Source organism: Mauremys reevesii, linkage group 26 (assembly GCF_016161935.1).
Source record: "Mauremys reevesii isolate NIE-2019 linkage group 26, ASM1616193v1, whole genome shotgun sequence".
Lineage (NCBI taxonomy): Eukaryota > Metazoa > Chordata > Testudines > Geoemydidae > Mauremys > Mauremys reevesii.
In genome coordinates, this window is record NC_052648.1 from 3,710,266 (window position 1) to 3,723,052 (window position 12,787).

The 12,787-nt window shown below is 48.6% G+C and overlaps 1 protein-coding gene across 3 annotated transcripts in view; it reads left to right on the forward strand.

Moving 5' to 3' along the window:
* The window catches only part of STK11 (serine/threonine kinase 11), a 73,012-nt gene that overhangs the window by 41,172 nt on the left and 19,053 nt on the right, over positions 1–12,787 (forward strand). For all 3 annotated transcript variants that reach the window (XM_039515563.1, XM_039515565.1, XM_039515564.1), the window contains one exon: positions 5,210–5,267. In XM_039515563.1, the coding sequence (XP_039371497.1) occupies positions 5,210–5,267 (58 nt within the window). The remainder of the gene's footprint in view (positions 1–5,209; positions 5,268–12,787) is intronic.

The window sequence follows — 12,787 nt, forward strand, 5'->3', positions numbered from 1 at the left end:
TGTCTGAGAACAATGTATTGCGCCACAGCTGCTTGTAACGAGTGCTATTATTCCCCTTCTTTATAACCTATTTTAGACACTTACTTCCTCTCTTGCCTGCCCACATCCTCTCCTGTACCTGTTCCGTCTAGTAAATGCTGTAAATCTCTTGGCAAGCCCTGGCATTTTCTAAGCAGTCTTTGAGTTGATGCTTGTGCATTATTCAGATCTGAGCAGGCTGGAATTGAAGATGCTTACTTCCAAAAGCCACAGCACCCCAGCGAAACCCTCTCAGACCCGTCAATGCTCTGAAAAAAGCACCGCAGCTTTGAGACAATCCCACTGTGTCTGGGATCTTTGATGTGCTGTCCTGTGCAGTTTTGCATGGTTTGGCTTGCAGAAAACTCTGCTGAAACTGATGACAGACAGGTCTCCTGAAATGTGGTGGTCTTTTTAATAAAAAAAATTTTTTTAAAAAAGTCTCCACTATAGAGAGAGTCTTACCTGACCCGTATCCCCTTCTGGCTTAGGGTGACCAGACAGCAAATGTGAAAAATTGGGATGGGGTGGGGGGTAAGAGGAGCCTATATAAGAAAAAGACCCAAAAATTGTGACTGTCCCTATAAAATCGGGACATCTGGTCACCCTATTCTGATTGCATTAAAAAAAATAAGACAGCCAGTATCAGATTTCAGTGTCTCTGGTCCTCACGTACAATCTGCCTTCACTCCAATCATCATTTAAAAAAAAAAAAAAAACCAGAACAGCATGGGCAGTTTAGCTGTGAAGTGATCATCTAATAATCTTGCTGATAGGATATTTAATTAGGTGTGGGGGCTTTAACAGCTTTTCCTTTTACTACCTTTGTAAGATGGATAGGGAGGGAGAAAGCTGCTGGGCTGTAACATATGCATGTCTGATTGTAGAGAAAAGGGGGAATACCCACCCAAAGCAGCTCAGGTTTGGTAAGAGTCCCCTGATCCCGTCTGTATCCAATATTGAGCTGATAACAGGTGTGACGGTAGCTAAGAAGTTGGAGTTGTCTCTGCATCATGGGGGAGCTGTTCTCTAGGGCCTCATTGCTGCCTGGAACAGCAGTGATAAGGTGAAACAAGTGACCTGGTGACTTCCTGAGACACTGCTTCTGAAGGCACAGGAAGCCTGGGAATCTCTAGCACTGCCCCACAACAGCTTTATAATGATCATGGAAAGTGACCCGACTTAAAGATGTCGGCCCCAAGATATGGATTTATGGCTTATTACGACAATCTATAACCCACCAACAACACCCCCAGCTGCTTTTCCCCCATGACTGGAGGGGTGTTAATGGGCCACTTCACCTTGAATAGTCCCTTGAAATATCTAACTACTTGTGCTAAACAATCTGTTCCACCTTGGGTTTAGGTGTGACACTGAGGGCTAGTCTACACTAGAATCGCAATAGCAGTGCAGCTGTATCGGTGTAGCTGCGCCGATATATCACTTGCTAGTGCAGACACTCTGTGCCAGCAGGACAGAGCTTTCCCATCGGAATAATGACTCCACCTCCCTGCTGACATAGCACTGTCCACATCGGCACTTAAGTCAGTGTAACTTGTGTTGCTCAGGGGGTGACTTTTTCACCCCTCTGAGCAACTTAAGTTACACGGAAGTAAGTGCTAGTGTGTACAAGCCCTCGGTACGTTTCCCAGACCTGAGGAAGAGCTAACGTAACTCAGTGAGGCTAAAAAGCTCATTGGGCTGGTTCTGAATGGATTTTTCATCTTTGCCAGTAAAACCTACTTCTTTGCACGTACCACCGAAAGAAGGAATTGGTTAAATTTCCAGGAACTCTTCTGGAGAGGGGCAGAAATAATAGGCTAATGGAGCTTTGAAGGTATCGCCAAATTGAACAAGGTGAGCCCTTCTCCTCAAAATGCGCTTGGGATCGGGGCGTAGCGTGACTTCAGCGTGTTGTTTCTGGCAGAAAATACCAGCTCTTAGGCCGGGGGTTCTCAGGACAGATTATTTGGTGGCCTCAGAGTGTGGCCACCAATTCTTGCTGGTGGCCGCTCTCTCACTTTTTTCCAAAGTACTTAATTACCTTTAGGAAAAACTAATAAATATGCACAAATGTACATCCAAATCATTGTAATTTATTTATTGCTAGCTAGTAAGTCTGCTATGAAAAGTGATATTAACAAACATAAGTATCACTTTTCACAGCAGGCTTACTCAGCCCTAGCAAGTCTGGGGGCCAGTTAAGCCCTGGATGGGGGATCGGGGGAGGCAGCAGGGGGTTTGTATGGGGAGGAGGTGGGGGGCCAGAGCCTGAAGCCCCATGGCTTGGGGACAGAACCCAAAGCCATGTGGCCAGAGCCTGGGGCTGGAGCCCTAAGCCCCGCAGCCAGAGCCTGCCTTCCATGCCACCCCTGGGCTGACACCCAAAGCCTGAGCCCCACCACCCCTGGGAAGGTGGGGAACTCACCAGCTGCCTGCTCCAGCTTTGTGCCCCAGGTGTCTCCAGAGTGGGGCAGGGCCCAGCTGGAAGCCCCAGCAGCCAACACCAAGGCTGTGCAGCTAGGAGCACCAGGGAGCGGGATGGGCCACTGCTTCCCCTCTCATGCGCGCGCGCACACACCCTCAGCCCAGGAGGCTGCCACTGCAAGAAAACCCGTGGTGGCCACATGTGACCACAGTGGCTGCATTTGAGAAACACGTCTTAGGCTGACACCTGCCCAGTAGAAACTGATCTGAGGTGTCCATTCCAAGGGTGCATGCCCACATGCCGGGAGCGATTAGCATAGCTCCCCCTCACCTGCTGTGCTGACTGTGGGGGAACCTACTACTGATCACAGGGTTATTGTCTTAGCAGAGCAAATGAAAAGTACTCATCCTGCTCCGTCTAGAGCCTTGACCCCTGATGGGATTAGCTGAGATTCATGGTTATTTTTTGGGTGGGGAGAGGGGATGTGGGGGAGGTGGCGCATAGGAGCACTTTTAATTATGGGGATCTGCCCCCATCTTTTTGGAATAAACTTTATGGCAGCGTGGCTCTGGTGCAATGGTCACCCGATGCTACCTTGCAATTTCTGAGGAGAAAGTAAATCTAGGCTGCTCTCCTCCACCCACCCGCTAGCCTGTCCTCTCTGCATAAAGAGCCCTTCTCGCTCAAAGAACCCGTCAGGCCTAGCAAAAACTGTAATGGGATTGGCCGCCGTGTATTCCCTGTTTAAAATCACATGAATTGGCTGTGAAGCAGTGGATTAAGTTTTCATTGCATATTTGGCTAACCTTTCTCAGTGTTTCTAGAGGTAGGTGTTTTGGGAGGGGCGGGGGCCTCCTGCGGCATTGATTACTTTCAGACTCAGAACAGAGAGACGCACAGTTGCACTTGCCTTTAAAGAAGAAAGAGGCATCTCATGGCTGGACATTCTGTGGTTTCAAGTGCCTCGTGTAGGTGACCGTTGGTCTTGTTGCTGGAAAAATCTCTCTTCTTGGGTTAAGCCTTGCAAAAAAAGATTCCTACGCACAGGACACGTCTTATTTCTCTTTAAAAGTTTGTGTGTGTGTGTAGGGGAATCAATTAACATGCAAGTGATGGCTGAAGGCAGTTGTGTCCCTTACTTGATACAACAGAATATTCCTTGTCTGTTGTTGCCGACAACCGAACCATTCTCTGTGTTATCTAACCTGGCAGTAAAATCTGTCATTCGGGGCCCTCTCATTCTATGCCACATGTACATGCTGTTGCTGAGTCCTGCGTCTTGTCCTCCATACCTCGTCACAAAAATCCTTCCCTTTGTCCACCTGTCCCACAGAAACCCATTTTCTAATCTAGGCCCTGGCAACCTCTTCTCTGGCTTGCCCAGCTCCCCTGCAGTCAGCCCAACAGTCTACTGCCAAAAGTGCTTCTTTCTCTGCTGTTGTTTTGACTATGTCCCTCCACGCTGACTCTCCCTTGCCTTCTGCATCAAGTTCATACTCTTTGTCCTGACCTTGGAGAGAAGACCAGAGCAGAACTTTCCGTCTCCTCTTACCCGCTCTGCTCTGCTTGTCTAACTCCCTTCACTTCTACCACTCGTATTTCAGAGCCTTCTCCCACCCTTTCCTTAATGCTTGAAGTCACTGCCTTCTGCAGTCCTTTCCTCCTTTCTAAATCCCTCCTCCCTGCCCTACTGCCGCAAGGTTTTTTGGTGTTAACCATCTGCTCTTTGAACTGTTACGATTCATTTGAAAGCAGAACTGCTTGGAATTCCTCACTCCAAAAAAGCACAGTGCGGCAGCAGCTGCATCCCCACCATATGGTGCCTGGAACCCTATTTATAGTTCCTTTGGCTTCTGTCCCTAAACTATCATGTCCTTGTATTGTAATCTATGTACAGCACCAAGCATGTTGTTGGTGTTCAGCAGATTAGTGATTTAGTGGTGGTTTCCATGGGGAATGCCTGTATCTTGCATGCAACTAATGGAGATGCAGGGCACTGGACTGGTTAATGCCTCATTGGCCAGTTTCCGGGGAGTGGTGTGAGAACTTTTTATTTCTCTTCCCCTTGAACTGTGACTTTTTTTTTTTAATAAAAAAAGAGTTTGAAGGGCAGCGGTTGCAATAAATGAGTCTCTGGGGCAACCTGTGTCTGAGGGGAATCCATCCCCCTCTCTCCTGGATGGTCTGGGTGCAAGAGAATGTATTGGCCAGCTCCTTTTCCCATGCCCACATCTCCTGTGAGTGATAGCAGACTACAGGCAGTCTGGCGAGCAGGGAAGAGCATTGTTCAAGAGCCCTTAATTAGAGGGGCTTCAGGGAGATCTGTGCCCAGAATGTAGCCTCCGGCTTGCTTCGGAGTTGTGTATACACCACTCCAAAGCCTTTGGCTCCTCTTGGGTAAAGTTTGACCAGTGTTGATGATCTGTGAAATCAGAGACCCTAACCCTTCACTGGCTGGGGATGGGAGAGAGAAGCTGACCTCAGTCTTCACACTGCAAAGGAGGGAAGGGTTAGCCCCACTTTGAAGGTGGGGCACAGCCTTGCTCAGATCCACACAGCAGTGGAGTTGGGGTTAAACTCCATCCCATGCTGCTGTCTTTCATTTAAAGAGGAAGGCCTCTCTCAACTCCCATGGCCAGGGGGACTGGAAAGCATGGGTGCTGTTACGAGGGAAAAGGGAGGGGTGGGGCTTTGTGCTGCTTTCCTCTAAATTAGCTGAGAGCGCCTGTGAATCACACCTGGATTTTTTTTCCTCCTTTTCAGGGATGCTTGAATATGACCCAGCCAAGAGATTTTCAATACAGCAGATAAGGCAGCACAAGTGAGTGTTCAGCTTCTTCCTATTAGTCATTCTCTTTCTGCTTCTTATGCTAATGTACCTGTGCTATCGCTGTGAACTTGTTTTTTCTTTTGACAGTGCACATGGAAGTCACTAGATACCCTTCCCCCAGCTCTGCTGGAGCTCTGGCAACTTGCATGTAAATCTAGTTGGGGCGTTCTTTTTTTCTTTAAGCATCTTGCTGGAGCATTTCAGTTGTTAACTGGTAAATAATGAAGGTGTTTAAAATGTGTTCCTAGCACGAATAATGAGATTCACAGGCCAGATAGTAGCAGCGTGGGCAGGGGAGGTGGGCTGGGGAAGGATCCTTGAAGCTGAGGATATTGAAGTAGGGATTTGGATTAATGTTTTCTGTCTCTTTACGTCCAGGAGACAGAACAACTGGATTTCAGTGTAGTGGCAGAAGTGACCCTGAGTGGTGGTTGCTTCATATGGAATCCAGTGGTTGAGGAAGGATTCCAGGACAGGGAATATTTTGTCTGCCCTTTTTTAACAAATTGTTTGAACGTGCTGCCTCTGAGCAGAGATTTCCTGGTTGGATAAAAGTACAAGAACAAACAGTGTTCTAAGGTCGCTTCAGCGAGGAGGCAGTGAGAGCTTGTCTCCTGGCTGACTAGGAAGTGCTCCTGAGGGGACACAGAGCCGCTGGCTAGAATGCAGCTGCTCAGCAGAGCTTTTGCATATGAGCTTGCCCAAGAACGCTTTTGGGAACCCTGTAAAGACCAGGATCTGATCCGGCAAGGCACTAGGCGTGGTCTGCTCCCATTGGCTGTGGCCAGAAGCATCTGTGTCCCCTTGTCTTTCCTATGGAAAAGCTAAAGCTGTAGCTCAGGTGCTGTCGTACGATCCCCTGGTGAATGTCATGAGGGAGTGTGGCGCAGGCGGCTTGCAGAAACCTTGGCTCAGAACCAGAGAGGGATTTGAACTTGTTTTCTGTAGAGCTACATCAACCTAATGCCTAGAAAGAGCAAAGGTCTGAAGAGCAGCTGCCTTTAAGAGACAGCTGCCTGGTCAGTTAAATTAACAGGCAGACTGACTCTTTAATAGCAGGGTAGACTGTCCCCTTTCTGAGACATGTGCATGCTGGTTGTCTGACTGGGCCTGAAATAGGAATGTGCACTTGCAGCGGAGGAGACCCAGGTTAGTCCTGGGCCATAGAGGGGACTGTTCTAGGGGTGACGGTTTGAACTCTGCATGAGCAGGAAGCATCTGACTTTATGGCATCATGACTCCTGGGTTGGTGGCTCCTGCAAGTCCACACTAGTTTATTTTTGCTGCACCCTAATATTGCCACCAGCCACTCTTCCCCTTTCCACCATTGACTCCTTCAGTGTCAAATGCTTTTGCTGTTCCCTTCTCAGGACCTCTCCCATTCTACTCTTGCTAGTTCATCACTGCTGGTGCTAGGCTCCTGCAGTCCAACCAGTGCCTTGTTAATGAGGCTTGGGCTGTCTGTGAAATGGGCTAATAGATGTTGAAAAGCATTAATGCACTGCTTGCCATTGTCCCTGCTACTTTGTACTGCAGGATTGTGGGGCCCCGCTGGCTCCCATGTGTCGCTAGCTGCCAGGTATTTGAGCTGCTTATCTGACTCTCTGTACACTCGATTCCCTTGTGGCAAAGAGCTTTTGAGTCTGCCTCGCTGGGCTGCAAGGGAAGAGAGAGTTTCTCCAGCGCCCCTGCAGATAGTCAGAGCAAGCAGGAGAGAGGAGAAAGTAGAGTAAGCTCTGGGTGCAAAGGGCAGTGGCAAACCTCACATGCACCACAAACTGACGTCCTTGGGCCCAGGGCGGGTCTGTCCATTGCCCTCTTGCGAATGCTGGCATGGCAGCAAAGAATGTGCTTGGAAAAGAATTCACGCCTCCTGGCTTTGTTTTAACAAATTAAATGGAAGGACTTAGTCCCAACTTCTAAATAAGCTGCAGTCAGATTAAACGCAATTGACCACAGCCAATGGCGAGTCTGTGGGTGTTCATCCATATATTGATTGGCAAACTGCTTTTCTTCAAGTGCATTCCTAAAATGATCAGCTTTAATTCCGAGGGGCGGGGCTGGCCCTCTGTCTTCTCAGACCTTTAGAATAACACTCTACCCACACCAACACCTTCCGTCACAATCAGTAACAGCTTGATATTTACACCTCCGCCCCCTTGCCCATGACGTTGATATTTATCCCCTTGTTACACATGGGAAACTGAGGCACAGAGCAATTGAAGTGACTTCCTGAAAGTCCCATAGCTGAGCTGGGACTAGATCCCAACTCAAGCCTGAGATAGCTGGCATCTCTCCTTATCCCTGGTACACTGTTTTTAGAAGTTTGATCCTTTGGTTGAGATGCTGACCTGATGTCACTGGTGATTGCCCATGTGGAAGGTAAAGGTCCTAGGGCATTCCGACAAGACTGCAGGAATAGCCTCTGGCGTCCAGGCCAGTGTTTTCTCCAGCTTGGAATTGGGCGGGTGTGAGCTAGAAGAAGGCTCCCCTCTCACGCACTGATGGGAGAAGTGTTCCCTGAATCATCCTTGTCCTCATTCTGTTCTGTGCTCTGTGGTGCAGGAAACTGCATGCTGTTACGGGGGATAGCAATCTGGTTGGAACAGTCTTGGGAGTTAGGAGACCTGGGATCTGTTCCCAGCTCTTCAGCAGATATGCTGTTACTTTGGACAAGCCAGTTCTCCTCTCTGGGACTGTTTCCCCAGCTACAAAATGCCAGTTACTTGCCCCCTGGGTGCGGGCGGAGATGTGAGAACTGACGATGGATCGAATGAAGCGCTGTGGAAGTGCCTAATATTATTCTCTTAACACAGCAGAGCCGATGGCCTGGTAACACTTGGTGCAGACTTATTGTCCACCCTCTCAGCTGCTGCCATTCCGCCACACTTTCTTCCCAAGGCAATTACTTCCCCCCATAACATGGCAGCTTCCTCACGCCACATGACCTGGAGTGGGTGAGTATGGGCCTGTGACGTCTGTGAATGGGAATGGAGCCTGCCATAGACTCTCTGGTTTCTGCCAGACGCCTTCCTCACCTTCCCCTCATTCCCCCAAGCTAAATTAATTCTCTTGTATTACATTTGTGTTTACGCAGTGTTGGGGTTGGTTTCGTCTGTAGTTCAGCAGGGACATGCTAACCTTTCCCAGCCCTTTCCGCACTCCGGCAGCTCTCTCAAAACTAGCCGCTCTCCGTTGCAGTCTCGTGAACCATCAACTGAACTGGAATGAATTAAAATTCTCCTGGCCCGCCAGCCAGGGCAAATGATTCAGTCTGAGCTGACGATAGTCGACCCATGAGTAATAACGACAGAGCCTTGGAGCCTGCTGCCTCCAGGGCACTGCTGGTTGGGGAAAACCAGCCTGGTAGCTCATCTTTATGAAATGTTTTTTAAACAGGCTTTGTTGTAAGCCTCTCAGACAAGTTCTGGTGTAGAAACGTGGCCCAGTGCAGACACGTTGCCCAGAGCCAGGGAGGCAGAGCCTCTGGTTCCCTGTGGATCGCTAACCTTCTGTGCCCTGCACTGTTACTGAAGGGCTTAATGCTCATAAACTGCATTTGGTAACTTTAATTCAATGACCCTGCAGCAGCACTTAAAAAGAAAATCGAAAGTGATGAAGTGGCTGCAGAATCCTACCTCTGCCCCTCGTTTCCAAGGCAACCATCTTGCCTTCTTCCCCAGAAGCGTCACGCTTCATTTGTTCAGCCATAGATATGATTGCAACGGTTCATAGCAAGCGAGAGGGAGCACTTGGCTCTTTATTGGTGGAAGTGGAAGCTGGCCTGTTACGCTAGTGCAGGGGCCTGTGACCTCGCAGAGGCTAGTGGGCCACCTTTTCTCTCACTCACCAAAAAGTCCTCGGCAGCAGATGCAAAGGGTGTCTGTGGAAAGGCTTTCCTTGCTGCTCGGATGCATGGACTAAAATCCTAAGGAATCTGTTTTCATATTGCTACAGTAATGCCTTTCAGAGGCTCTCAGCATACTTGGTAATGCATGTGCCTATATTCGAGGTATCCTAAGGGGCTATCCAGCGCTCGCTGGGCCGTGGGCTTGAGGCCTAATAGGCCTTTCCCAGCTGTGGTGGTGTGGGAGGATGCAAACCCCAAATTCTCCCCTGGATGCAAGGTACTGATGGGAAAGCACCTGCTCCTCTTCTCCTGCTCAGCCCTCTGGGTCTCGCTTATTTCTCAGTGTGTGGCGCAGAGGTGGGAATTTTTAATTCTTCTTCCCACGCTCTGCAAATGAGTCTCTTAACGCAAGCGTGTTAAAGGCATTAATGCCTTCATCTGTGCTCTAAGCACCGTTCTTCCTCCTGCGCGTCTCTTGTGTTGGAGTCTGAAGTACGACCTCTGAGTCCAGTATCACCTAGGGGAACGGCTCCCCTCTTCTTTTCTACTTACTTCCAGTGCTCACTGAACTGAGGCTGGAGAAACCAGGGTTTGCCCCCTATGTCGTCTGGCTGTTACGTAGGAGTAGCTAGTGCCATTCGTAGCAGAGAACTATTGTATGACTTCCTTCTCCATCCAGCTCCTGCATAATATCGGTGGGCTGAAATCAGAATGCTGCTAGTAGCTCTGTGCAATGGTACTGACCTTCTCGTAACCCAGTTTCTGTTCATGGCCCATATGACTAGAGGGCGGGGAAAAGCAAGTAACCTACCCTTTTGATAAGGGTTGAATAGCCTGCAGCTAGGCATCTGGTTGTCAGAGTCTCTTCCCTATCATAAATAAGCAAGTTTAAAATGTGTGACCTAGAAGAAGTGTGTTAGCCAGGAAGCACTTTCAAAGCTCCAGCTGTGCCTAACAAGTCGGGATGCAAGCAAAGATAAAACGTGAGTTGAAAGGAGCAGGGAATCATGAGTCGGCTAAGAATGAGGCTTGGTTTAGAACTCGGATTGCAAGCCAGGCATGCTCATTAAACGCCAGGCTGCCTTCAGAGCTTTATTTTTCATTCCAGCCTTGGTTCTCTGTCCTCAAGCCTTGCCCTCTTTAGCTCCCTGTAGATTACAGCAATGCTGCTGAACGTCATTCCACGTAACCAGCTTCTTTGTCACTAATGCTCCTCCCCCAGCAGGTTTGTGCTTCATGTATCCTCCCCTCAGCCCACAAAGGGTCTCTTCCCCTTCCTGCTGTTGCACTTGGTTGCAAATTGTTGGAGGTGGGGAAGAGAAGCAACAGGTGAATCAGTCTCTGGGAGAGGCAGTGCTTTCTGTGAGTGGTGCTTTTGAGACCTACAAAAGCTTTTCTCCTCCCCACCCCCATAATGGGAAGCAAGAAGGGAGGATGTGACTGTCACTGAAGCATCAGCCTCTTAGCACTGAGTGAATTAATGCTTTTGTGTCCTGGTGCCATTCCCCTACAAAGCAGCAGTAAAATGGTAGTTGGGATTAAGCAGTGAAATAAAGCCTGTTTCTCTTCTCAAAAGCTTTCAAATCCAGTCTCACACTTCAGGATGTCAGCTGATCAATGTAGGGTCAGGCAGAGATTTTTACCCCGCCAAGATTAGCACAGAATGAATGGTTGCCTCGCGACAAAGCCATGGCCAGTAACTTCTCGAGCCAGGCTCAGACTTGATGGAGCAGTAGCCTGACCTGCAATAGAAAACCCTTTGCCCACTGCCAACATACTGAGATATGCGGAAAACTCAGAGTGACAGGCGGAACCTCGAGGCATGTCAGAGAATTGTCCCTGCCCTGTCTGAGGCTTGACAGGAAATACTGTCTGCTTCTTCATGTCAAATTACTTGTGGGGCTCTTTCCAACAGGTCTTTGGTTTCCTTTTGTACTTCATTGAATCTCTCCTCTCACTTTACCTTCTGATTAGCATAGATACATATGTAAATGTTTGAATTCATCTCCCAGAGGATGGAATCAACATGACTACAGTACAGTGATTCAGGTTTCAGTTGTTAATAAAACCTATTTTTACTCTCCTGGAAAGTAGGACAGGAGGCAGGAAAGAGGCAGAGCTGAAAGACAGCAAAACAAACATCACTAGCTGCTAGAAATTTCTAGCCCTTCGTTCAGAATTCCTTCATTATTGGCAAACTTGAGCATCTTCCCACTTCTCACTTTTCCCCCCTAGTCTCCATTCTCCTGAAGTGCCTAGCGTTTATATCTTGGTTCCCTCCAGCCCCAGTGCCCACGGCAAAAATCAGTGGTGACTGTGGTGGATCTGCAGTAGCTCTGCTAGATGACCCTCACATATCAGCCCAGAGTGAAGTTGTATCTGTACAGTCACTTCCTTGATGAGAGCAGGCTCCCACGGAAAGGCAGTCCAACAACCAAGTCAGTACAGGGTTTTGTGTGCCATGTACGTTGAAGAGACCCCATACCCAGAGCTAGGCATAACTACTGACTATAATGCAATTGGGGTGGACCTGCCCACTTCTGCTTCGGTGGCCCAGCACCCCGAAAGTCTTGCTGTTCATTTTAGCAGTGTTACGTTTATTTGGCCAAATGGTTGTAATTGACAAACCAAAGTGGCGTTCGAATCCCTCCTTTTCCTCCAAGCCTGCTACTCTTGTTCCACCTAAGGTAGAAATACCTGGAGACCTACATCAATACAAAATGGGAACACTTTAATCTTCCAGTCATCCAGGGCAGTTTGTGTCTGTATTGTGTGGCCTCTTCCACTCAAATAGCAAGCTTTGAGGGCAGGAATCCTATTCCTCGCGTAGCACCGAGCAAGTCAGTGTTCAACAAAAATAAGTCTGCCTGCGACACTTTAGGGAACAGGAAAGAGCCAGTGAATTTAAGTATCTTCCATTGTTGGTGATGAGATTCTTTTTTGGGGGAGTGAGAGGCTGAGCTTAAATCTAAGAGCTCCAAGCAGATAATTGGCAATATATAGAGGGAGTGTTTACATTCCAGCTTCCCATATGACACTGGAAATCTGGAAACAATCTTCCTACCGTGCAAGAGGTCTGAAGGTTCACAAGAAGTGTGGGTTTCCCAGGCCCTTGTGGGATCTTGGAGCCTTTACTTCCGGGACATGAGCATCTCTTCCACATTCCTCTCTAGTTTAGTTAGAATCTAGAATTCCAGAATAATGAAACCTGGGCTTTTCCCATCCACGATCACCAAGAATTCTCCTTCAGCCTCTTTGGCGGCATTTGGTACTCCTATCTCATCTTCCCCACAATGCAGCGGCAGCACAGACTGCTACTTAACTTTTCTAAGCAGCCAGTGCTGGTCTCCAGTCCCCCTCAAGGTGCTGTTGGTTCAAAACTGCATGGAGCCCACACATGAAGCGCTGCTGGGAGGTCATGGAGCTGGTACCTCCTGCAGCGGAGTGCTGCTCACTTCGTTGCCCATCCGTGAAACCCCACATCTGCCATTGCTCCTCTGAGAACCAACTTCAAACTCTCTTGGCAGGAAAAGCTGCTAGTGCGAATTACTTAAAATGCTGAACCAGTGCACCAGACACTTCAAAGAGGCAATTTCTACTGTCTCTGGTATAACTGCTTGTCTGCCTTGTCCACCCTCCAAAAAAAACAGGACTAGGAAAT